This window comes from Ahaetulla prasina, chromosome 1 (assembly GCF_028640845.1).
Source record: "Ahaetulla prasina isolate Xishuangbanna chromosome 1, ASM2864084v1, whole genome shotgun sequence".
Classification (NCBI taxonomy): Eukaryota; Metazoa; Chordata; class Lepidosauria; order Squamata; family Colubridae; genus Ahaetulla; species Ahaetulla prasina.
Genome location: NC_080539.1, coordinates 154172199 through 154199530, shown reverse-complemented (window position 1 = coordinate 154199530; position 27332 = coordinate 154172199). Strand labels below are relative to the sequence as shown.

General features: G+C 36.2%; 1 protein-coding gene across 1 annotated transcript in view; it reads left to right on the top strand.

Moving 5' to 3' along the window:
• Positions 1-22691, top strand: part of ROCK2 (Rho associated coiled-coil containing protein kinase 2) — a 96041-nt gene extending 73350 nt beyond the window's left edge. The window contains exons 20-35 of the mRNA XM_058178606.1: positions 242-402; positions 1923-2107; positions 4513-4582; positions 5548-5651; positions 5758-5944; positions 6668-6761; positions 6844-6938; positions 7066-7245; positions 7682-7847; positions 11427-11497; positions 12353-12441; positions 12992-13070; positions 13533-13794; positions 15801-16029; positions 19694-19828; positions 20833-22691. Of these exons, the coding sequence (XP_058034589.1) occupies positions 242-402; positions 1923-2107; positions 4513-4582; positions 5548-5651; positions 5758-5944; positions 6668-6761; positions 6844-6938; positions 7066-7245; positions 7682-7847; positions 11427-11497; positions 12353-12441; positions 12992-13070; positions 13533-13794; positions 15801-16029; positions 19694-19828; positions 20833-20836 (2111 nt within the window). The 3' untranslated portion in view covers positions 20837-22691. The remainder of the gene's footprint in view (positions 1-241; positions 403-1922; positions 2108-4512; positions 4583-5547; positions 5652-5757; positions 5945-6667; positions 6762-6843; positions 6939-7065; positions 7246-7681; positions 7848-11426; positions 11498-12352; positions 12442-12991; positions 13071-13532; positions 13795-15800; positions 16030-19693; positions 19829-20832) is intronic.
• Positions 22692-27332: the final 4641 nt, after the last annotated feature.

The following is a 27332-nucleotide window of genomic DNA, read 5'->3' as shown; positions in this document are numbered from 1 at the left end:
AATGGACAGTTCACAGAACTTTTATCTGATTCAGTAGACTATTAATATGCAGATCCTTTCTTAAGTTCTATCATTTTCCTCTCAGAGATATTTCATCCTTGGTTGTGTGCATTAGCTTAGGTCTCAAATTCTACAAAAATGTGAATATATTTTAAGCAAAGAATTGTTTATTTAAAATTGGTTATTATATGCAAATATGAATTTCCAAATAGCAAAATAGCTGGTTTTTCTCCTTTCGCAGAAATGGAAAAGAAACTTTCAGAAGAAAGAACTACAAAGCAAAAAGTAGAAAACTGTTTACTGGAGGTTGAAAAGCAGTGTTCTATGTTAGACTGCGATCTGAAGCAATCCCAGCAGAAAATAAATGAGCTGCTTAAACAGAAAGATAAACTAAATGAAGATGTAAGTATAAACTTTTTTTTAAAAAAAATCAGTTTTAATGTTCGCTACACTACATCTACTTACAGCTTTCCCCATCTTTTGTTACATTTACGATAAACAATTCTCTATAAAGTTCTATGTTTTTGTTCCATTTTTATAATTTATATTTACTAAACTTTTTATCAAAACCAAGTGTGGACTAGATTGAGGGGATCAATGGATCTGAAGTGTTCTACAGATAATTTTAAGCACATAGAGATATGTGTTCGACATACAACCACAATTGAACCCAAATTTTCTGTTCTCAGTGAGACAGTTGTTAAGTGAGTTTTACCCCATTTTACAATCTTTTTTTTACCACAATTGTTAAGTGAATCACTGTAGTTGTTAACTTAGTGACACGGTTGTGAAGTGAATCTGGCTTCCCCATTGACTTTGCTTGTCAGAAGATTGCAAAAGGGGATCACATGACCCTGGGATGTTGCAACCGTCATAAATATGAGTCAGTTGCCAAGGGTCTCGGTTTTGATAACGTGACACAACAGTTGTAAGCGCAAAAAATGGTCATAAGTCTGCGCTGTTGTAACTTTGAATGGTCACTAAATGAATGGTTGTAACTCAAGGACTACCTGTACCTACTTTCTTTGTCAAATGCTAGCAGTACATCATGCACCAAGGTGCCTCTTTTCATGATCACAGTACTTGAGCATGGGGTCAGAGGATGCAGCTGAGAAAGGTTAAAAATCAGGGAAATGTATTCTAGAGAATACAAGATATATTGTATTCCTACATGGAATATTTTGGTTTTCTTATTCCCCCATTCTATAAGTAATTTTGAAATGTGAAAATTTTAAATGAAAAACAAAAACTATTTGTACTTCAGAAATGTTAATCAAAACATTTGGCTACACATTAAAAATTCCCACTTTCATCCCCTATAGTGCGAAAATATTTTATTGAATATTAATGTATGGTTTCGAATACCCATTTTCATTTACTTGTTTCAAAATTCTCCAGTTCAAGGTAGAATGTTTAATACTGATTATACTAGCTTTCAAATCATGCATGATAAAAATGACTTAAACTTAGCTTTGGGTATAAGTCCCACTGGGCATTGACAATTAGTTCTGAGTAAATATCTATAAAATTGGGCTGTAAGACTAGTTCTGAAAGGACACATCTATAGGGCTCTTGAAGTTTGACTAGAGAATGGGATTGGCTTTCAATTAGGAATGGAATATTAATTTTGTAATAAAATCTTCCATTATGGCTGTAAAGCTTTTGTTTATAGTTTCTGTTAAGAGACAATTTATTCTACTCTGCAGCTGGATCAAAAATCAATAAACTAGGAGAAAATCCTTGACTAAAATTATTCTTTATATAGGACCAATAGGTTATATTTCAAAGCAGCTGGTATTTGAGAAGGATTGTCCAGTTATTTAAAAAATTGACATCATGTAATTTACACAAACATGAAATACATTATTTTCCATGCGTGTAGTCATAAAAGTCTGTCTACAAAGTATCAATCTGTTTTGCAGGTAGAAAATCTGACACTGAAAATTGAACAAGAAACGCAAAAGCGCTGCCTCATCCAAAATGATTTCAAAATGCAAAGCCAGCAGTTGAATGCACTGAGGGTGTCAGAGAAGCAGATAAAACAAGAGAATAACCATCTTATTGAAATTAAACTAAGCCTAGAAAAGCAAAATAACGAGCTACGCAAGTAAGTTCAGCAATAAATGTTCTGTTCCATTACAGTTGATTGTGACTCAAAACTGAGCTGTGGAATGCTAAATTCTGCCGTATCGACACATAGGGTTTCAGTCAATTCTTCAGCAGCGTTGATACTATTATTATTGTTTCTTAAATGAGCGGCTTACAGATCCTAAAAACCATAAATATAAAAGCAATTAAAATATTAAATATATGCAAATTTAAAATTATTCAACATGTAGGCCCAAGAGATGGGCCAGCATGGGGATGAGGTTTCTTACCCCATCAGCCACCTCCAGTGGTGAGTGCCGCTTCAGGGGCCCAAAGCCAAGTTTTAATAATCTTCAGGAAGACCGAAAAGGTGAGAGTAGTTCTCAACTCTGAAGATAAGGTGTTTCACAGGGACATATTCTAAGGATAAACCGCAGTCAGGCGCAAGTAAGCGCCTAATCAATACAATTAGCATCTTTACTTTCCGTTTTTGGAGTCCTCCAACGATCACTGCAGTGAACATGGTTCTCCTCCCTGCTTGCTTGGCTCTGACTTTCCTGTGACAACGTTGGGGCTGAATAGGTTTCCAACAAGCCAAAAAGCAGGGCAGGGGTGTGTGGGCTTTGTCTTGGACCATTCCTTGCAAGGCCACCAAAGGTGTAGAGTCTGGACTTTGGATGGAGAGGGAAAGTGCCACCCCCCCCTCTCCCAGGGAAGTCGCCTGGTGTCACGCCATGAAACCAGGAGACGGGTTAACAGAATTCATGGGTGGGAGTTTATGGCTAGATTTGGGTCTTTTGTGACTGCACAATGATTCTGAAAGATATACTGGGGAGTTTTTGACTTCAATTCACAGCCATAAGTCAAAAAATGACAATAAAATCTCAATAATGCGTATTTTTTTTTATATTTTGCTTTTGCTCCTTCTGAGGCCTAGTTGGCATGTACCTGTATCATAAATTGCTATGGAAAAATTATAGTTTAAAACCTCATCAACACAGGCAGTTCTGTGGCTGCGCATCTGCTTAGGGAATAAAAAGAATCTGGGTTTGTTCTCCCATCAGCCCTGTAGGCCAGATAAAGTCAGAGATGGAGCTTTAGGACAACAAAGGACATTTCTGAACAAAATCCATCCATTGAGGTCATTTGTTTCCCCGTGTAGGAACAGGTGGAAAGTGTGTCTCCCTGTTTATTCGTGCGTCGGGAACATCTACCCAAGTATAACAAAATAGGAAAACTCTGCCTTTTTTTAACCTCATATCATAAAGAGCACTTTTCTTCATGCTGCAACGGACAGAAAATCACTTCACTTGATCCTGTCCAGGAAAAAATAAAGAGTTACTGTGCTTGGTAGACAGATAGGATTTGTTATGTTTCCCTCTTTTTCTTTCAGCCCAGTAAGGATTAGGTAGGAGGTGAAGTGGAGACTCAAGATCTACTATTCAGCCAAAACAGCAAGAGAGGTACAAGAAAAGAACAAGGAACAGTCTGGGGTCAAATATAAATAATCCTCTATGATTGGCCACTTAGCAACCTGTTCAAACTTTGAAGTTATGACAGATCTCCCCAGTGCTACTTACGATTTGGTTTCAACTGTTCTCTCCCTCCCCCCCAATCACATGGTTGCATTTTTGGTTCTTGGCAAGTAACCTACGTCAGACTGTTTGCGTTTCCCATGACTGCAGTTTATGATTTATTTATTTTTTGCCAGAAAAAACACCCATTGGCTAAAATGAGTTTTTTTTAACAATCGCAATATTCACTTATCAACCATGGCATTTGCTTAATGACTGCCGCTATAGAGGTCGTAAAATTGGGTGCAGTTATGCGGTGGCCTGTTTAACAACCAGAATGATTTACGGTCATAATTCCAGACTCCATTCTGGTGGTAAAGCAAGGATTACCTTTAGTCAATCCTGGGTGAAAGGGAAAACCTTTTCAGAGCTAGCTTCTGGTTTTCTTTTCTTGAGATAATGGTGAAGCAACAACATAATAGGCCCTGCCTGCCCTTTCTGCCAGGGGAAACTCTACCTTCAGTTACTCCAAATAAATCAGAAAATCCAGAGTGTTCAAAACTATCCAAAAGATTAAAGCAGGTTTTTTACTTACTTTGTGTCTTAAAGAAGGAATGTGTGCATTTGGGTCAGACAGTCCTGCAACCATAGATCTTGACCAACATCGTATAGCAAGGAATCTGAAAGGACATGACTAATACTCTCTTCCCCTCCGCAAGCATCCAACAGTCTCATTGTCTTCCTTCGAATTCCTCATTTAATGAAGTGTGACCTGACAAAACTTTGACAAGATTAACTTTTTTTACTTGGCCTTGGCAATCAAGAAGGAGGAAGCTAATAGTTCATTCCAGCAAAATTTGTCATAGAAGTAGTATTACTTTAAAATTGCATTTATTTTATTCTCTGTCAGAGAGCGTCAAGATGCAGATGGGCAGATGAAAGAAATTCAAGACCAACTTGAAGCAGAACAATATTTTTCGGTATGTAGAATATTAACATACTCAGTGTTGTTTTTAAATGGTTAAGCCTTATGTATCTTTTGGGTTTATCACACAGTTGTAATATTCTGGGATTTGTTGGTTTATTAGTCACTGTGCATTATATTTTTCTAAAAAGTTGACCTAGTATCTTATCACATACTGTTTTTCATTAGTGCATAAAGCACCATTATCAGCACGGATATATTGTGGTGGCCCTCAAGTTACTAGATTTAGTTTATATCTGCAAGATTCACTTCCTATTCAGTTTGGTTCTTTGGCAATAATAAAACACTGCCTTTTTATCAGCCTGATAAAAATCTCTCCAGTTATTAGTTAGGAACAACTCTGAATATCTTTTGAAAATCAAAGTTAGCTCAGTGGTATGACTTGTTATAAAATGATTGCTGACGTGAAAGATGTAACAATCCTATCATTACCATCTCAGCCCAAATCAATACACTGAAGGATGAAAGTCTCTTCAGTTGAAAGGCTTTTTCCACTATTAGTTTGGGTCGTTAATCATTACATCATACTGGCTGTCATATTTCTAATATATTTTATTTTAAGGATATGTCTAGTCATACCACATGACCACGGAAATTGTCTATGGATAACATTGGCTAAGAAACGGAGATGAACACTGCCCCCTAGAGTTAGAAATGACTTCATAAGGGAAACCTTTACCTTTTACAATAATAAATATTAATATATGGATTAATTTACTGAAGTAGAATATTTGATAGCTTTGACTATTTATAATATTGACAACTGATAATTATCTGGTCATTGTGTGTAATATTGACAAAACCTTATTTTACATATATTTTAATCCTGGCAAAAATATTATGAAGATTCCGTATCTTAAATTTAAAACAGGCAGTTTTTCTAACACAACTTCTCTCCATTTATCTGATTTCACCAAGGCTATAATATCTATATTGCTGTTCTCTTGTAAAACATTTCAGACACTGTATAAAACACAAGTTCGGGAACTTAAAGAAGAATGTGAAGAAAAGGCCAAACTTTGTAAAGAAATACAGCAAAAGATACAAGAGTTACAAGAAGAGAGGTGAGAAGATAACAGCTTGAATAATAGTAGCCAATAAGAAAACTCCTATATAGCATCTTTGGTCCTAACACTAATTTATTATGATACTAATTTTAATTTATTACAGGGATTCCTTGGCAGCACAACTGGAGATCACATTAACAAAAGCAGACTCTGAACAGTTAGCTCGCTCTATTGCTGAGGAACAGTATTCTGACCTGGAAAAAGAGAAGATCATGAAAGAACTGGAGATCAAAGAAATGATGGCAAGGCACAAACAGGAGCTTGCTGAAAAAGATGCCACGATAGGATCAGTAAGTGATTCACTCGAAACTGCGAAGTAGGCTTGTCAATCTGTACAAATTTGTCCCTTACATGAAACGTTCCTGGTTTTTTTTTTTAAACAACTGCATGAGAAATTGCAACTAACAGCAATACTTAAAACCTCCAGGGACCAAACTTATTTACAGACTGTCCCGTAAATATACCAAGTATAATGTTATACAGCAGTCACTGATGCTTTGGCTCTGAATTTGGCTAGACGTACTATGGCATCTGAAATGTTCCATACCATAAATTTAATTTCTTTGTCCAAGAATTTGCAATAAGACCTTTTATAGATTTCAGTACTTGTGTCACATGATCATCAGAGTGTATAATAATGTTTTGACAGCACAGTATATTTTTAAGTAGTTTAGAGGGATTCTAGTTTAACCATTTTTTTCCTAGCATAGATGTGCTGATGGTTTCTGATGCAAGTGACTTCGCTTTCTAAATTCAAGCTGTGCTAAATTTTTTGAGCCCTGTTACTTAGTTTTACCTTTAAACTCTACTACTGTTAGATACGTTTCCCTTACAGTCCTGTTTTTAAGCTTCTGTTTTGGTCTGTTTCCCACACCGCTGCCATGAGCTCCTTTGCTGGGAGCTTCTGCCTCTTCCCCCATCCTCACTTGGAATCTCAACTCCTACTTAAATGCTTGGTTGGGTTGTTTCTGTTCTATGACTGACCTACGCTTCTTATAATTTCTGTATCTTAGTTGGAAGAAGCAAATAGAACTTTGACTAGTGATGTGGCAAACCTTGCAAATGAGAAGGAAGAGCTGAATAACAAACTGAAGGAAATTCAAGAAAGTGAGTATTTAAATTTAAAAATAAAAGCGCTTGATTTCATGTTAGCTTCACAAGTGCTACCTATTTTGTTATTTATTGACAGGGCTTGCCCATCTGAATGAAGAAGAAAATGATCTTGGATTGCTAAGGACTCAGTTTGAAAAACAGCTGGCTTATGAGAGAACAATGAAAACTCAGGTAACGTATAAATGAGAAAGTGACCACAGTTATCACTGCGATATTATACATAACGAAGGAGTGACGGGAATGTATTTAATTCTAATCACATAAAGAAGATGTCCATTTATTCTTCTCTTATACTCAGGCTGTGAATAAGTTAGCAGAAGTTATGAATCGAAAAAATCCCATCCAACGAGGAGCTGACACAGATGTCCGAAGAAAAGAAAAGGAGAACAGGAAACTGCATATGGAGTTGAAAACTGAACGGGAGAAATTAACTCAGATGATGATTAAATATCAGAAAGAAATCAATGAAATGCAAGCTGTAAGTATCTTACATAGTAGTAAAAAACTATTGCATAGTTGTTGAAAAAACTACATGAAAGTTTCAGGTATTTACAAATTTATTTGACATAGTTATTCTTTAACTTAATTTTTCTTGTATTCTTGAAAATCATTAGAGAATGTCTAATAATCTTCCAGTGGCGAGTGATACTGGTGGTTACGAGGCAGGGGTTGATGACAGTTTAAAACATCTGAGGAGGCTTTGTTTCACCTTTTTCTAGTTCCCAATTTCACTATTTCACCCAGCTGTACTGAAATAGGAGCTATTTAATTGTCTTTATTTTCTTCAATTCCCATGGTAGTTCGCTTTTAGTGGTTTGAGTTAAGAGATTGCTGTCAGAACCATCTCTGTAAGCAAGACTTCATCATGCATTAAAGATTAATTCTGATTGTGCTTCGTGAATCTTCTTTTACAGCAAATAGCAGAAGAGAGCCAGATACGAATTGAACTACAAATGGCTCTGGACAGCAAAGATAGCGACATAGAACAACTTCGGTGTCAACTCCAAACAATACATATTGGCCTAGACAACAGCAGCATATGTGGCCCTAGTGAAGTAGAAACGGATGATAGTTTCCCTGGTAAGATTCATCCTTCTCTTTTTTGGAAGAAAGGAGACATATTTACAATTAATGACTCTATTTTGGGAAGTTACAGTTGGGAATGTCATCTCTTCGTCTTTCTGTCGTTAAAATGTTTAACCCTTTCTTATCAGGCTACCTTTGAATAAGTCAAAAGTAGGTTATAGTTCTTACGCAAATCCAGTTCTGTTGTATTATTCTATTTCAAAATAAGCAGTTGGGAGGTGTTTTTTTTAAAAAAAAACTATTCTTCATTAATCCTTTCTGCATTTCCCCCCCTCCTCTTTCTGTTGGGTGCTCAGTTCGTATCACTCAGTCCCACACTTCAGAATCTATGTCTTTTACCTACCAACGCTCTTCCACCTCTGTCAGTATTGCTACTAAACCTTCCAGCTCTTGTGTGTTTCTCAATTCTGATTCTGACTCTGAGGAAGAACCAGTGTCTTCTCCACAACCCCCTTCAGAACCTGACGATCCAGGTGACCTTCCAGAAAATGTGTAGTGACGAAACGCTGTTGCCTATTTTCCATTACTAACACTGAGGACAGTAGATACCAAGGAGAAATGTCCCGCATGAGAAAGGAGCAGCAACTAATATTAATCTTTAATCTTAGATTCTGTGGATGTTGCATTCATATTGGTGCATGAGATATGCATGTTTTCCCTTTATCTGCAGATCCTCTATGCATATGACGGAAAAAAGTTAGGACAACAAGCTTTTTAATAATTTACTTTATATATTGCTATTTAGTTAATATAAAAAACAAAAAAGGAAAGCATTAAAATAATAGTGACATTGATGCATACATTGACCAAAATAAAATAAAATAAAGTGCTTTGGCAAAAAGTGAAAAATACAATAAAAACATATTATACATTATAACAGTAAACAATTATAATTCTATACTTGTCTAATACAAATGTTATTCAAACACATACATATTTCTAATTTTAACCTAACTGTATTTTGTATAAATGAGGCCCTTTAATTGTTCCACTGAAAAGTGGGATCTGACCATTTAGTGAGGGGAAATTTCAATTAGAAGTACGGATTAAATTAGTCCATCTAATTGTAGCTTTGTATTTCAAACTGTCGCACTTTCTGTAATATTTTACTCTCTCCAAAAGCCCAAAGTCTAAGTTGAGACTTTAGTATGAAAATCCTTTCAATATAGTCATTTGAACGCCAAATAATGAGTAAATTTAGACTTAGATTGTGGTGATAGAACTTTTTTCAGATAAAGTACTGTGGCAAGGGTGTTCAGATTTTGAACAACAACAAAAAATCCCTCCTGAACTAGAATCATGTATCTCTCCTCAAAAATTGCTCTATAAGAAACAGAAGGACATGGTAAGAGGATATTCTCCAGTCCAAGATTTTTATGACAATTTTCCGTAATAATCCTTGCCTCCTCTTAATTTTTTAACCTTTATATATTGCTTTTATATTTTAACACTTTTTGTACACTATCCAGAGTCGTTCTCTGAGGCAGATGGGCAGTTCAAAAATATGAAAAATAAATAAATTGCATCTAAGTATATATTTATCCAAATCTTCTTCATTTAAGTCTTGGTCTCCCAGTCCCTCAACCTTTCCCTGCCCCAAAATTTTATTAAATGTCAAAAAAGTATAAAGCGCAAAAAAATAGAGAAAAAATAATTAGAAAGAGAAAGTGGGGAGGGGGGGTAGGAAAAAAAGCAAAATTGGAGAGTGCATACACTTTTTTTTGTTTGGAAACAAACAAGCTATCGAAAAAATAATTTCTGCCTTTCATCAATACAGATAGAAATAAAAAAATCAATGATTCTTTGAAGTAGAATAAACCATAACAGACAGTACTTTTATCATCTTAAAGTCTAATCACCAAAATCCAAGGTTAAAATTTCATTTTTTTCAGTTTCAAACAAAAAAATCCAAGAGTGGCTCCCAAGTAGAAAGGAAGTTAGATAAAGTATTTTCTTTAATCAAAGCAATCAGTTTCACAATCTCCACCAATTCCATTAGTTTCACCATCCATTCTATCATTCTGGGCATATTTGAGTCATTCCACCTTTGCATATAGTGAGGTCTTACTGTTGTCATATATTAGTTCCATGGTGTGTGTTTTTTTTAATCTGTTTGTCCATCAAGCTTAAAAGAAAAACCCTCTGGTTTCAATTGTACACTTAAGAATTCTCTGAATTAAAGTAAATATCTGATCTAAATATATTAACTTTTTTACATATTCACCAAAGATGATAAAAACTACCTTCACATTGATTGTATTTCCAACATATATTTGACACTTCCTTATACATTTTTATAGGGACGCGGTGGCTCAGGGGCTAAGACGCTGAGCTTGTCAATCGAAAGGTCGGCAGTTCAGCGGTTCGAATCCCTAGTGCTGCCATGTAAGGGGGTGAGCTCCCATTACTTGTCCCAGCTTCTGCCAACCTAGCAGTTCCAAAGCACATAAAAATGCAAGTAGAAAAAATAGGGACCACCTTTGATGGGAAGGTAACAGTGTTCCGTGCGCCTTTGGCGTTGAGTCATGCCAGCCACATGACCATGGAGACGTCTTCGGACAGCGCTGGCTCTTTGGCTTTGAAACGGAGATGAGCACCGCCCCCTAGAGTTGGGAACGACTAGCACGTATGTGCGAAGGGAACCTTTACCTTTACTATACATCTTTTATGGTACAAAGTCCTCATTCAAGTTATAATTCTATGCAAATTTCAATCCTTTACCCCACATGTTCTCCAGCTGATCAAGTGTTATGTTATTACCAAAGTTTCTTGTCCATTTGATCATAAGTCTTTAACATATTCATCCTCTATATTCATTTGCAAGATTAATTTATGCATCTTAGCAATCACATGTAGTCATTAGTACATAATTGTGCAAAACATGTCAGTTTAAATATTAATATCTCTCCAAAACATTCAATACATTTTAAATTCCAGCTATATTTCCAGTGCTGCACTTTGAGAAAGATCTATAAAAGCAACAATTCCTTAAAGAAGTCAGACATGCTTATTTGATTTTAATGTGCTTCATCCTAAATAATAATGTTAAACAAAAATTGGTGTGATTGGTTTTGGAAGAAAGCACATTACACTCTGTATGTTAAATACGATGCTCCTCACAATCCTGAAATCTAATTGCACTGTTCCAAACAGGAAAGTATTTTAATTTTCTATATTGAACTAATAACCAGGTGGCCCTATTCGAACTCCCAAGCTGAAGGCCAGGCAAGTGATGCACTGAGAACCCTTGCAGGATATCTTCCAAAACAAAATATGTGCTCTCTTTAATTTTTTGTAAAAATGAGTGGATGGCAACAATAATAATGCTTTGTGTATTTCTGCTCTGGGACGTAATATATTCACTAATAAGAATGTGACATAGTTACATGATGTGGCATAACTGTAAGAGAATGTTGCTTGTTTTGCTTGTAAATTTTAGCTGTTTTTATTGCTTGTAAGTTTATAGGTTAATACAATGTGTAATAAATGCCATTTTTCTTAATGAGGCATAACATTAAAACAACGGGATATCTGTATAATACTGTTTTAAAATATTAATTCAATCCTTTTCAGAGTCACGACTTGAAGGATGGCTATCATTGCCTGCTAGAAACAACACGAAGAAATTTGGTTGGGTAAAAAGGGTAAATAATACAGTTTTCTGGATGTTACTTTGACATGATATGCACCACTAGGTGCTATTCAAAAACAAAAGAATCAAACCATTGTTTCTGCAATTGTGCTGTTTTTAAGAAATTATGGGCCTGGCTATGTATTACAGTCAAAAGACCTATTCACCAATAGCATAAGAAGCTGTTAGTGAAGAAGCTATTACCTTGTAGCTGTTGTGCTATGAGATAAGCATACACAGTCCCAGAGAGTTTTTTATTTTTGTTTGTTGGCTTTCTTTTACTTGGGTAAATTTTCAATAGGGAGTGCTAGGGGTAGTAGGTTAAAAGCTGTGTAGCAGAAAAAGGCACATAACAGCCTTCCATCCAGATGTTCAGTTTTAAGTTGTCCTAACTTAGAGATCAGTGGTAAGGTAATACGTTGATTGTTGCATATAACTTATGCAAGTATCAAATTACTTATCCTCTCATTTTTTAAAATTTCATTTTTACATTGTACATTGTTGTATTTTAAATTTTTTGTACTGGTTTTGTTTCATGCTAATTTTTTTCTATGGAAGCTGCTGATAGTTGTTTTTATTGCAGTGGCATAGAAATATAATTAATAAATAACTAAAAACTACGATATTTTGTTTGAAGTTTAAGATGAAATATGTTTTGTAGGAAGAAGGGCTATTCTCTTATAAAATATAAGAGAATAGCCCTTCTTCCTACAAAACATATTTCTAGCCAAACTGGAAGATATCTGGTCCTTACATTTCATTATTAAAATAACGTTTTACATACTTTCATTTTGTCAAGAAGTTGCCATACAAAAATTGATTATATAAATAAAATCAATTTGCAACTTATATTTGTATTGTTTAACAGTATATAATAGTCAGCAGCAAGAAGATACTATTCTATCATAATGAACAAGATAAGGAACAATCCAATCCATACATGGTACTGGACATAGAGTAAGTATTGCGATTTTTTTTAACATTCTGAATATGATCAATATTTTTGTGATTCTGGAATCCTGTTAACAAAGTCCATCTTTCAATATGGTGAATTAATTAAAATAAATCAGATCCCTTTGATGAATTTGTAAATATTCTATACTCTACCAACCTATTGAGTCAAGCAGAGCAACTTTAGCAAATTTGAAATTTGTGTCATTAAAATACAGTGTTTTTAGGGTTTTATAATTTTAAATGGTCATAAATTTAATAAATTTTAATGGGTATTCCATTAATCAAATTTAGAATATTAGTCCAAAATGGATGCATGGGGAAGAATCCATTCTACAGACAGACATATTTTAAGTGGGTGGAACCTTGAGAAAGCTTTAAAAATCAAAGGTTGGATTAGGAGCACAATTAAAATCTTATTTAAAGTCCAAGATGAGCGCTATGAAGTAAATGGGAAAACTTCTAGAAATATTGCTACATTAAGGCTTCATGTTTAAGCGATTCATGGTTAATTAACTTAAATTTTTGTTTCATATCTGCATTTCTGCTACTATAGCAAACTGTTCCATGTTCGACCTGTCACACAAACGGATGTGTACAGAGCAGATTCTAAAGATATTCCCAGGATTTTCCAGGTATCCCTATTAAAAAACTTTTAAACAAATATAATGTAGACAAGGATGAGATGCCATGTTTATTAGACAAACATGAAATAAACACACAGAGGCAATTGTTCTATAGGATTTTTTTTCCTCAAAAAATCTTGCAAAGAAAAAAGTGGGGGAAAGCTTTTCTGTCTGAATTTTTCCAAATGTTTTGTGAGGCATCGTATCTTTTACTGAGAATCATATTTTTTCTTCAGCAGAAATAAGTTATTTTATAACCACTTTATAATAATTATAATCATATGCATGCTGTCAAATTAGGTGATGAAAATCACTGTTTTCCCACGTTAAGAATAGAAGAAAAACCTTGCTAAGAATTACTGTGGGGAGGAGGAATATTTAAGAAGCATTTGAAACTTTTCCATAACTAATCTTTTGTCATTAGATATATGTTTTCTCTATCAGTATGACGGACTTTTTTCCCAATTCCAGATCCTGTACGATAATGAAGGAGAAAGTAAAAAAGAACAAGAGTTTCCTGTAGAATCATCAGGGGAAAAATCAAATTATATTTGCCACAAGGGACATGAGTTTATACCTACCCTTTATCATTTTCCAACCAACTGTGAAGCTTGCATGAAGCCTTTGTGGAACATGTTCAAACCTCCTCCTGCTCTTGAATGTCGCCGTTGCCATATCAAATGCCATAAAGATCACATGGATAAAAAAGAAGAAATAATAGCACCTTGCAAAGGTAAGCTTGAGGGTTCCTTAGCGTTCCCTGAGCGGGGTTGTTTTCTTGCAGATGTTTCATTACCCATCAGTGGTAACACTATCAGTGATGATCAGCCTTGAGCTACACATATTCTCCTTTGAAGATAAGTTTAAAATAAATAAAATCCAAGTTGATTGCTAATTGATCCTTAGAAAATTTCAGAGTCCATAGCTAGATTAAAATTCCTTAAGATTAAAATGACCCAGAAGAATATGCAGGTTTTCAAATTCTGTAGCAATCTACCACAGAGATGCACAAGAGACAAGGATGTCCTTTAATTAGGCTGTATCATTCAGGCAAAAAATAAGAGATTTTAGACAAAATGTACTCTTTTGTGGCATTAGAATAGAATAGAATATAGAATAGAATTTTTATTGGCCAAGTGTGATTGGACACACAAGGAATTTGTCTTGGTGCATATGCTCTCAGTGTACATAAAATTAGAGAATGTAATAAAATTTAGATGGCTTATCTTGACTATAATTGGCTGAATTGTTCAAAGGCTAATGCTATAAAAAATCTTGCTAAAATTCTACCTCAATTTCAGCTGGAAAGTTGCACATCAGCTTAAACTTCTGCCCTTTCAACTTGACTAGTTCTTTTTAAAATAGTATTTATTGAAGTTCCAACATTTGAAACATGGTACAAAAATACAACATAGAAGAAAAACCTTGCTAAGAATTACTGTGGGGAGGAGGAATATTTAAGAAGCATTTGAAACTTTTCCATAACTAATCTTTTGTCATTAGATATATGTTTTCTCTATCAGTATGACTGACTTTTTTCCCAATTCCAGATCCTGTACGATAATGAAGGAGAAAGTAAAAAAGAACAAGAGTTTCCTGTAGAATCATCAGGGGAAAAATCAAATTATATTTGCCACAAGGGACATGAGTTTATACCTACCCTTTATCATTTTCCAACCAACTGTGAAGCTTGCATGAAGCCTTTGTGGAACATGTTCAAACCTCCTCCTGCTCTTGAATGTCGCCGTTGCCATATCAAATGCCATAAAGATCACATGGATAAAAAAGAAGAAATAATAGCACCTTGCAAAGGTAAGCTTGAGGGTTCCTTAGCGTTCTCTGAGCTGGGTTGTGTTCTTGCAGATGTTTCATTACCCATCAGTGGTAACACTATCAGTGATGATCAACCTTGAGCTACACATATTCTCCTTTGAAGATAAGTTTAAAATAAATAAAATCCAAGTTGATTGCTAATTGATCCTTAGAAAATTTCAGAGTCCATAGCTAGATTAAAATTTCTTAAGATTAAAATGACCCAGAAGAATATGCAGGTTTTCAAATTCTGTAGCAATCTACCACAGAGATGCACAAGAGACAAGGATGTCCTTTAATTAGGCTGTATCATTCAGGCAAAAAATAAGAGATTTTAGACAAAATGTACTCTTTTGTGGCATTAGAATAGAATAGAATATAGAATAGAATTTTTATTGGCCAAGTGTGATTGGACACACAAGGAATTTGTCTTGGTGCATATGCTCTCAGTGTACATAAAATTAGAGAATGTAATAAAATTTAGATGGCTTATCTTGACTATAATTGGCTGAATTGTTCAAAGGCTAATGCTATAAAAAATCTTGCTAAAATTCTACCTCGATTTCAGCTGGAAAGTTGCACATCAGCTTAAACTTCTGCCCTTTCAACTTGACTAGTTCTTTTTAAAATAGTATTTATTGAAGTTCCAACATTTGAAACATGGTACAAAAATACAACATAGAAAGAAAAAAACAAAACAACAACAACAACATAACAAAAAATTTCCACGAATAACAGCTTTTTTATATCAGTATCTCTATCAACTTGACTAGTTTTGATTGGACAAAAATGCTATTTAATGTGTTGGTTTTTTTTTTTTAAAAAAAGTACTTTTATTTTTCAAAATAAGATGTGGTTTCTCTTCAAATACAGTGTATTGCACTAATACGATTCTGTTCTAAAGTATTTGTTTTTAATATATTTCAGTGAATTATGATATTTCAACTGCAAAGAATCTATTACTGTTAGCTAATTCTACAGAGGAACAGCAAAAATGGGTGAACCGCCTAGGAAAAAAAATTCCCAAAAAGCCTCCAGCACCAGATCCTTTTGCACGATCTTCACCCAGAACTTCCATGAAGGTCCAGCCGAGCCAGTCTCTCAGGCGGCCAAGCAAACAGCTTCCACCAAATAAAAAAGAAAGCTTTCCCCCAAGGTAAAAAGTTACATGTACAAAATTGTGATAACTTTTTAGAACACTGTCCAGGGCACTTGAGGGAGTCATGCCAAATATTTCTTTGATGAGATGTATCCACCTGTGAAAGTCTTCTACTGCCCATATATTAGGGTATGTAGTTACTCTCTTACGGCTGAATCCTATAGACCTGTGGATTTAGATCTTAGGAACCATGGATCCTTTGCTTCTCTTATCCAGTGTCTGAGGGAATGAAAAGTTATTGGTTTATACAGCTCTCCTTTATAGTAAGATTATTTGATTTAGAAGGTGAAATTTAAATCTTAGAAGTTCCAGGTCTGCATTTTTATTTTATTTATTTAGCATATGGTATATCATACATGAACTAGCAATATATATTAACATTTCACTTAGCATTTGTACTAAAATAGGATCTAGGATTGACATGATACCTTCTTTTACCTTTGTGACAGAAGTGGGAGTTTTGTGACTCAGTTAAGAAGACATACGTACCTTAAAATGTATCCATAGCAATGGAATGCTAGGTTAATAATAACTCTAGGAAGATTGAGACAAGTATTGATTTTATTAGCAAAAACTAGGTTGCTTATTTGGAGTCTGCGGTATACAGATAAATAGGGCTGCACAGTCCATGTGCAATATCTAAAAGGACTGGGAGTGCAGAGATAGCACCTCCCTGCAACAAATGGAAACAGCTGCATCTTCTCTAAAATCATGCCGCAGGTGCCCTACTGCCAAATTGATTTACAGTTTTCCTTGGCTTGTTATTCCTATTGGATGGGCCAATCCTTCCTCCTCAGTTTTTCAATTCATGGTAACAGTGTAGAATAAATCATCCATGGAATTTCACCCATCTTAGAAAGGCATCAATAAGTACCTGTAGATCTGAACCTAATAGGAAATATTAGCCCACGTTCATTTTTTAAAAGTATATCAAGACATGATATGTTTTGGGTTCCACTACTTCATCACAGTTTTATTTTATTTTTTAGTACTGAGCCTGCCCTGCGAATTATTCTTCACTGAATTGTGTTTTTTCTATACTATATTCTTTTATTAATATATCAAGAGTAAGTAATAGGGAATTATGATTGAAGTACAGATGCATGTTAAGTGAGAACTAACTGTGAGAATTTGGCTACAAAGCATAAATGACAATATTTTGAAATATGCAGTATTTGTATAATAATTAGCTCAATAGTTTATTCAAAATACTAAGCAGTTTAAAATGTATTACATTTGCATTACCCAACTGCTATTACCTACAATGGCCCATGCTTCATTAGGGAGCCGTAATCTAAAACCAAAATATTGTCATTTAACAACAAACCAGTTTTGAGTATGTTTAACGGCGTGAAAAGCATTTTGTGTGCATTTCATGCTTTGCCCTGTTTTTTTCTATTTGTTGCATATAAATTATTGAAGAAGCATAGATAATTCCTTTTGATGTCAGGAAAAAACTAAAAATAATGGAGTAAAGTGTTCTAATTTAATCCAGAGAAAATTATACTTTTAAATCCGTTTTAAATTATGAAGTGGCTTTAAAGTATTACAGTTCTCTTCTTGAATCTGCACCTTTAGTTTTACTAGTAATGCTAAGATCAGTATTCTCCACGTAGTCATAATTAAAGATTGAGGCAGGAAGTAGAGATCTGTAAAATCAATCCAGGAACAGAAAGTTCCAGAGAAATCTAGAAAGTCCCATTTCCTCCTGGGTCATGCTGAACCTTCTCCTGCACCATGTTATTCTACATTCAGTGACTGAAACAGTTATTTGACAGCAACTTAAATGGTTGCACCTAACATTTTGCCTCAGAGGGCACATCGTCCACAGTTTATCCCACTACCCTTACAGGATAGATCTAGCTTACCTCCTATCTTAGTCTCAGGGTAACTGGTGGGCTTTCCCATTTGCAATAGCACCCCAATGTGTGCAAGTGTGTGTATGCATAACTATAGAATCCTATGTGTGTAATGCTACACAATGTATACATGATGTGCATAATACAAATGATATGAACTGCAACTTAAATATTAAAGTTTTGGGGGATATATTTCTTATTAAGGAAGTATGCTTTAAGTTTAGCTTGTTCCTTCATAGATTAATATGATAAACAGCAATGTAACATTCCAAAAAAAGGTGGATAAAAGGTTGATTTTATACAGATATAATAGAGATGTTCTTTCATTTTGACTGCCAAATGCATTTTAGTTTATAGTTCAGTAGTGGAACTTACAAAGGCAGTTGGTATGTTTTGACAGCACAGCTCTGCTGATATAGCAACATTTTAAAATATTCTGATTCACATTCAAGTAGTATTGGTTAACTAATCAGCATCTGAAAAAGCAAAAACAAAAGCCACAGATAGCTTTACAAAAAATAGAGAGGGCAGGCTTTAATTTTGAAGAGGATGACATATCTGTTGGAGACTTCATTGATAGATTTACACAATGAGATCATCACGAATGCCCTTGATCCTTGAATACCCTATTTCCCCCAAAATAAGACAGCCCCTGATAATAAGCCCAATCAGGCTGTTGAGTGCATGACAATAAGGCCAAGCGCTTATTTCAGGGTTCAAAAAAATATAAGACAGGCTCTTATTTTCAGGGAAACACGGTTTTTCTGATTTACCAAGGTGCACGTCAATTCCTCTTTGTTGAACTTTCCATCAAAATCTCATGAAAGGTTCCTCGGTCTTATTCTGCTTTAGAGCCGGCAGAATGGACAGTTGTTTTGTTCTTCTTCTCCCAGTTGCCCCATATGAATTGAGATGCCACCACACGATGCCACAATGGAGATTAGGGACAGAGATAACTTACACCCAACTGAGCTATGCTGCAGGAAGAACCACTATGAGGAATTCTGTATGATCAGAGTAAAATTTGAAGGACACACAGGAGTAACTGAACTTTAGATTCATTTACTTAGAACTAAACCATTTAGCATTACATCTGAGATAAGCAGATATGCAAGACTAACACAACATTCACATAGTTGCTTTAATCACACAAAGCCATCCATTTGTTTCTACATCTTAGATGTTGGGTTTTGGGTTTTTTCTTCTTATTTTGACACATAAAATTGCCGCAAGTCTACATTTGTAGGGTAAGGTCAGTGTGAAGTACTTAAACTTAACTTGCATACGCTTTTTAATTTGTATACACCCTACAACAGAGATGAAAAGCACATGTTGTTAAATCATATATTTCTGTCAAACTTTTGTCTTTAGGTGGTAGTATTTGTCTAAAGTTTTATGGCCAGGAAGTTATATTCCAAAGAAATGGCTGCTTTTTCCCCTCATTTCTGCCTCCTTGGAAAAATTCTGAAACATTAGCAAAATACTTTCAGAAGTAAGATGAGGTGATTCTGCAAGATTTATGAGTGCCAATTCTTCATTCCAGTTTGTGAGCACTGACAATAAATGAAAACCCTGGATCATTTTGTGCTGGGAAATACCATGCATTCCATACATTATGAGACACCCTTTGACATCCAGGAGTTAATTTTAAGAATGTACATAAGACTTGTGCATACGATTCTTACATTTTAACCAATATCAGAAATGGTAATCCATGCACAAGAAAACCAATGAATGTTTCAGTAGTTTTGATATTCAGAATTGTCCTTAACTTGGCTCATTAATAAAACCTCATTTTCCAGATTGATTGATATGGCATGTAGAGACTGGGATTGGTCATTTGGTGATATTGATTTTGATGTTGATTTTAATATTGATGATGCTGAGGACGATCTTGATGATAGCGATGATGATAACAATGTGTTTATTCTAAAGAGGTAAATGGATGAATATCTGCAGGAGAATGCATTGGTTTTATTACAGCATGTTTTAAGCCATGTGTGCTGGCTTAAAATCTAATAATAATAATAATAATTTGATCCATGCATGATTTTTATTGCCTTGAAATTATAATGTCAAAATCCCTTATATATTTACATGTGCTTCTTATAGTAGACTTGCCATGTATGGCTGCCTTTGTGCCTTTTGAACATTCAGATCTATTCTTTGTTATGTCACGTTGCTGCAAGCTCATATGTAGGTGACAAGGTAAAAACGTGATTTCCCGTGCTTTGGTGTACCTTCGTCATACTAAAGTGTGGTATAACTTGCTTTGCAAATATATTACGCGAGAATAGATCATCAGCATAGGAATGATAGAATGTCTTGTCTCCATCCCCCGACAAATTATTTAAGATTAGGCTGGATTTCCTAATTTCCAAATCACCTTTGAGGGGAATATAACCTTTCCTTTGAATCATTTTTTGATTGGGAGAAAGATAGTCAGATATATAAATGTTTTAAATAAATAAATGAAATGTAAACTAGATTCTATTCTAATACCCATCACACAATCGGCCAGAATTAACAACTTTTTTCACTAAAGATTTTCGGACTTTCTGTGGTACAATTTGGGCTGCTTTGCTCTTGACCAAGAGTATCTATGATTGACAGTTCTAAATTTTGCCCCATTTTGCATCATTCTTATCTCTGATCCTGAAACAGCTTTATTATTCTGTTCCCTCCAGCAACAAAGTGAGTTGTGACAATCAGTTTGAAATGAGAGTGACAAGATGCTGTGTATCTGAAGGAAAGAAATTAACTGCTCCTTAAGATAAATATACAAAGAGAAATCTTTCGCTTTGCTAATGTGAACCAGACTTGCTAAGAGATCCAGCATTGCCTCGTTGCCTACCTCTATTTCCTTAGAGCCCACAGACGATGAACTTGAATTTACTATATTTATACTGACTGAGGTCTTTTCTTTCTTTTTTTTCCCCAGCTAACTGCCTTCTGGGAATGCAGTTTTCAAGGTGTTCTTCATCCCTCTGAAATAAGACTGAAACATCGTACCTTGAGTTATGACTGCCGTTGACACCAAGGCAGCCCAAGACTCATGGGAAGCAGAAGGAGGCCCAGGAAAGGAAGTGGAGGATATGCCGCAGGGGGGAGGCCCGGCACAGGAGTCAGGTGGGTAGGGGGCAGGTGTGGAGTGCATGTGATTAGAGGAAGGCCGTGAAAAGAGGTGCAGGCTGCATGCAATCACAGGGAGGCCAAGGAAAGGTGCACTCTGCACCCATTTTCTAAGCCCCCCCTGAGCTTGTACATGTGCACACACATACACAAGCTCCCTGTGCCCTGTTTCCATGGCCTCCTTCCCTGTGATTGCATATACCTTGCCTTCATTCCCTGGCCTTCTGAAATTGCACCACACAAAGCACCCCATCCCCAACTCACATGTGGCCTACTCCGGGTTACCCAGGGCTCCCCCACTTCCCCTCCACAGCACCCCTGCACTCCTTACCTGGGACTCCCTCTGCTTCCCACTTAATGATCTGCAAGACTGCGTTTTGGGCTATTTACTACTAGGGACAACCAGGACTTAGTGATTATGGTCACCAAGCAATCATGTGGCATCGTGCTTTATCACATCTCACAACCCCGCTCCCAACTGCAGACGTAACTCAATGACTACTTGCATTACAAAGATTCTCCTGTATCACCAAATATGAAGAAATCCCTTTCACCACTGTTACTGCACTGCACCGCACCTCCCCGTGCCTCCAGCAGTGCCTGATATCCCTTTCCTTCTGGAGATCAAAGCAAGGAAGAGACTTCCATCAGTTGGAATGCCCTCTGCACAAGCCGTGGGCCTTGACCTTCTCTGATCTTCGTGCCCTGCAAGCTTCTGCCCTCAAGGCCTGGAATGGTAAGAAAAGAAAACCTCAAGAACGCCCAGGAGGAAGACATCAAGTGTGCTTTGGACAGCGGCCTTGCCTGCCAAGGTCAGTATATTCCATCTGGCCAAACAGGAGCAGCTGCCAGGTCTTTTGTTTCCAAATACGCTTAATAAAAATCAGAGCTTTGGTTTTATTATCTGCTCTCTTTTGTTGCTATATTGTGCCTGAGCTACTGTGATGTTTGCTGTCTGTTCTTCACATGTTTCCCCCCCACCCCCACCCCAGCTCCTCTCCCTGCCTTCACCTGTCCCTTTTGCCGGCTTCTCTCATACGAGAAAGATATAAATCTGGCTTCCGTGAAAAACCTAGAAGTCGTGGCTTACTCTTTTCTCCAACGTGTCTCCATCACCATCTTTGTGTGTAAAAACCAGCTTCTTCGGGTGAACGACACTCCTAGTCTGCAGCCAAAACAACAAAATGTCTCCAGAGCAAGAACGTCTCACTCACAGACCTCTTGAAATAAAAATATATTTAAACATTGGGGGTGGGGGGGGGAGAGATTCTCTTGAAGCTCTTTCCACAAAGACTCAGCAGGGATCAAAATGATGAGTCGTGAAGAATCCATCTTTGTTCAGCTTCTGGAGAGAAACGCTACCAGCAACTTTGCCAAAAGAAAGCCATGAGTGGCAGGGTCATATCAGATTGATGAAGACTGCATTTTAAAAAGTGACCATTATACTGTGTGTTGTATGTATTTTGGTGTTTAAAATAAACACATTGTATTGTAATGCTGCAAAAGTGTTTTTTTAATTTTTTTTTCATTTTATTTTTATACATTTATTCATATTCCATTACTACAGTTTGCAACTATGCACTTGTATAAAGCCATAAGGTTGACATTTATATCATTCATACTTGTTTATTCAGCATGTCTGCACTCAGCAGTTAAATATAATGAAAAGTCCCAGGTATGTACTTATTGCCTAACAAGCAGTCCCAAGTCTTGTTTTATCAGTTGTGAATGCCTTAAATTAATTTTGTCCCCTTAAAGTTTATGCTCATTCCTGATATTTAAGAGATAAAAGAATGCAGAGGTTTACCAGCTCTTAAATGCAATTTTGCTTTGTTGCAGAATAATAGTGCACTATGTTTACATGTAATAGTTTATATCAATGTCAAGTCTATATGAATGTGTACCTAATAGGTTTGAGAGGGGAGGGGAGGGGAGGGGGGAATCAGCTAAACATTGCTTCCGAAAACAATGAACTGGTAGTATTAGAACTAATATATAACTTTCATGCATAGGTATTTTGAAATCAGTTCTTTGTTCAATTCTCAGTATTAGTCACAGATTTTGTATTCTCCTTACTAAGTGCTATGATTTTCACTTTTTTTTTTTTTTTTTTGGCATACTATCCTAGCTGTGTGTTTTATTTCTGGAAAAATATAACTATTTTTACATTTTCATCGCACAATGTTTAAGGAATTTTACAATAACTGAAAAATACTGTAGATGTATTTTAAACCTTTCAGCCCTATTCTCTAAGCACATAGCTTTAGCAACAGGAAAAATAATCTCAGTTTTGTGTGTTTGAGAATTTGTGGAAGGAAAAGGCGCCACGGAGGCACTTAATCTATTTTTTTTATGTTGTACAGAATATAATTTGTAAACTCATTCATGCCATGTCCATAATTTATCCCACAAATGCATGTTTTATATAGAACTACAAGATGCTATGTTAAACACAATGAGAATAAGAAAAAGAAAAGAAATATTGGAAACTACTTTGGGACTTTTTTTAAAAAAATGTATGCATATATATGCACAGGCGTTGTATGATAATAACAATGGAATGTAGAATCTATTATTTGAAGAAAGGGACTGATACATTTCACTAGATTTTGTTTTTATTTCAGTAACAGAAATTGGGTATTTAAAACGAGAGGACCAGGAACTATATGGCATCCACCCTCATAAAAATTGGAATTGGTGTAGAATTCACCAAGCAGAAGTCCTACATATTTTCCGTTTGTTTGTGCAGTTGTATGTGGTTATGTCTGAGCTCATCACATGCTGAGATTGGCTCATTCAAGCCTCCCTTATTAGGAGTTCACTTCAGTAGATCACGCACAAGAAATTTCAATTCACTTGGACCTATAACATGGCTGCTTCCACTGACACAGACTGAAAATCATGTACCTATAAAAGGGTCTAATAATAGATAATCTAGCTTGCACATTTAAATATACTTCTATTTTGGTTAATTTTTACAACTTCATGACACGGTGAAAGAATATTGTCTTGTGTGCTTGCTCTGAACAGTGAGTGTACAACAAAATATTTTAAGAAATGCATATTTTGCATACAAAACTTACTGTTTAAAAAATGTAAACAATAAACCTTGTTTCAATTCACTAATGGCATACATATTTTATATTATAAATTGTTATTTGTGGGATGATCTGAATTGGAAGAAATATATTTTTTTTAAATAAACTATTTGAGTAAGATACTAATATTAGCAAGTTGATTTTTTTTAAAAAAATAATGTGAATAACTGCACTGTACTTGAAACCAGCATTGTATATAGATTCAGTTGACTCTTACATGGTTATGTGAAAATCTATATTTAGTGACTTTCAGGCTTTTTAAATGCAGATCAGAACTTTGGTTTTAGAAAGAAGCCTGAGCATGATTTCCTTTTTATCCAAAATAATTAGTTTAAGCTTATCAAGATCTTTATGAAGGGAATTCTGCATGAATTTTGCTGTCAGAAAAGTGTCCCATCAATTCCAAAGTAAGAAAAAATGTAAGACTTTTTTGCTGATGTTCATACCTAAGTCTTAAGTGTTCATGTTATTATTAAACTTAAAAGCCACCCAACTCCCAAGGACTCTGCAAATCATAACAATCAAAGATCTTACAATAAAAATGATTTAAAAAAATAAAAATAAAATACAGGATCATTCCTTGCTGTCTGCCACATACGCTTCTGAAACTGACCATGAGTTGCACAGTTGATAGACATTTTTAAACTTTACTTTGCTCTATCAGACACAATTCATCCATAGACATGAACTATTCAAACCACCTTGGCAAGGTTCACTATATCAGTTAATGTGAAACTAAATCTTAAATCTTAAGATTTCTTCAGTTAACATTTCATCCAGGAACAATTGTTTTGGTTCAGAACACCATGTTTTGCCATAAGTTGATCTAAGTCCCAAACATGCTTTACAGGAGGAAACTGAATTTCCATGGTTGTTTTTTTTTTGAAGACGTTTCGCTTCTCATTGAAGAAGCTTCTTCAGCTCTGACAGGATATTGGGGAAAGGAATGATTTATATTCCTTGCAGACAGCTGGTCATTTGTATCCTTTTAGAGGGTCATTGGAGGTTTATGTGTGTCCTCAGGGTCACCTGAGTAGTGCTCCTGGTTCCTGTAGTCTGCAATTTTTTCTCTTTTCCTTTGAAGATGTTTCAAACATCTTCAAAGAAAAATCTTTTCTTTGCTGCATCTATAATTAATTGCTTCTTAAATAGTTAAGAGATGGAGAAAGCAAAGCTGTAAATATCCATATTAGCTCTGTTGCAGTTGGGAGCAGAGATTAAAAATCGAGAGTAGCTGCAAATTTTTTCCTAGTTCAATTGGAAGGAAATTCTGTCCAGAACACATGTTTAATTCCACAATCTTCCTTTGATCCGGAGAGATAAAAGATACAGAGTAAGTTAGGTTGCCGTTACCCACCAGAAGCAATTCTCCAGGGGGGGAAATGATGATTTTGAGAAATGAATGGATGAAAGATTAGGAAAATTAAGACAGAAAGACATTGAAAAATTATCTGACAATATAAAACAAAATAAGAGTGGAAATTCTAGAAAGTAAATCTGAGGTCCGAGATAAAGAGTTGGAAAGAGAATTGGATGATTTAGATGTATAGGAATTGAGAAAGTCATCTGCTTGAGATATAGTGTGATTTTGGAAGTTCCGGATGAAAATATTAGAGAGAGGTCCACTTACTCTCTTGTAATCCCTTCCCTTGCTTTCTATGAGGGGGGAGGTTGCAGGGTCCCGAGGTCATGTGATCATCTATGTGATTTCTGCAGGCAATCTCTTGTGGCTGGCTCATGTTTTTTCTTCTTCCCCCCCCCCCAAAAGCACAGAGTACAAGAGAGTGAGCAGACACACAATGGAGAATACACTTGGTTGTTTGTATAATACACTCCCAGACCCCTTCTAAGATGTGGGCCCTACTACATTTTTTAAAAAATATTCCCTACTGTCTCTCATCTCTTCCTCTCCAAATACCAACAATTCCTGTCTTGATAATTATCTCAGTACTGAATTGAACATTCCAAAGGGTGGAGAAAGGGATGCAGTCAGTCATGTGATTTTTCACTAAGTGACAGCTTCACTTAATGACAAAGCTGCTGGTTCCAGTTGTGATCACTAAACAAGAACTATGTCCTACTTTAATCTGACCAATCCAATGATACAGGATTTTACTCAGCTGTGGGATTTGTTACTATAGATCGTAATTTAGAGAAGTCTTGCCTGTTGGACCCTGGCTTTTGTCCCTTACAGATTCATTACCTCCCTAGGACAGTATTAAGGAAAGTGGCAACAACAAAAGTGACTTTCAGCAGCAGGGATTGGGAGACTGCTCAGGGTTGAGGGAAAGCTGAATGCAGCAAAGTACAGGGATATGCTCAATAAAAACCTGTTCCACAGCACTCAGGACCTCAGACTGGGTTGAAGGTTCACTTTTCAACATGACGATCCTTAAGCACACAGTCAAGGCAACACAGGAGTGGCTTAGGGACAACTCTGAATATCCTAGAGCAGTTCCCCAATCTTTGCAGGTTGGTGGCCTAGCTTGGAGGGGAGGGAAAGAAGGTGTTGTGTCTGCTGCAGCCTCCGAGCTGGGCCTCCTGGCTGAGAGTGACTCAGAGAGTGTGAGGGGGAAGAGCCGACAGGGCTTCCCTCTGCAGGACCTCCCTCTCTGGCTCCGCTCCAGGTCCCAGAGGCAGGCCAGGTGGAGGAGGAGGACCTGACATGGCCCTTTCCCTCGACCCCTCCTCCTCCTCCCTGGCAGGGCTCCAAGAGCCAGCTGAGGAGAATCAATCATGGCTAGATGCAAGGCAGCAACGCCGAGTGAAGTGTGAGCAGCAAAAGGAAGGAAGGGGCCGGCCCAGGGAGGGCTGAGTAACGGAGCCACACCCCACAGGATATAAAAGGGGGTGGAGCTGCCATTGGGCTTCCTGATGGACAAAAAACAGACTTTTGGGAGCTTTGGCTGTGCTATTTTGTGATTAAGACTTTGGCTTATGTTTATTTCTGAACTGCAATTATGCTGGTCTGAGGAGAACTTGGCTGGCAATCGCAGGTTCGTTGCCAGAATTGTTATCTGTCGTCGAAGTAAATTGCTGGCAAAGATAGTCAGCTCGCGTGTCTTTTTGGTTGTGGTTGGGAGGGGACAGGACAGAAGGATGGTTTTGTGTAAGGGGCAGGGGCATATGCACCCATTGCTTGTGAGGCTGAAAGTGCCCACAATGCTCATGTGAGGCCCCAAGTTTTTTTTGTTTGTTTTTTGTTTACATT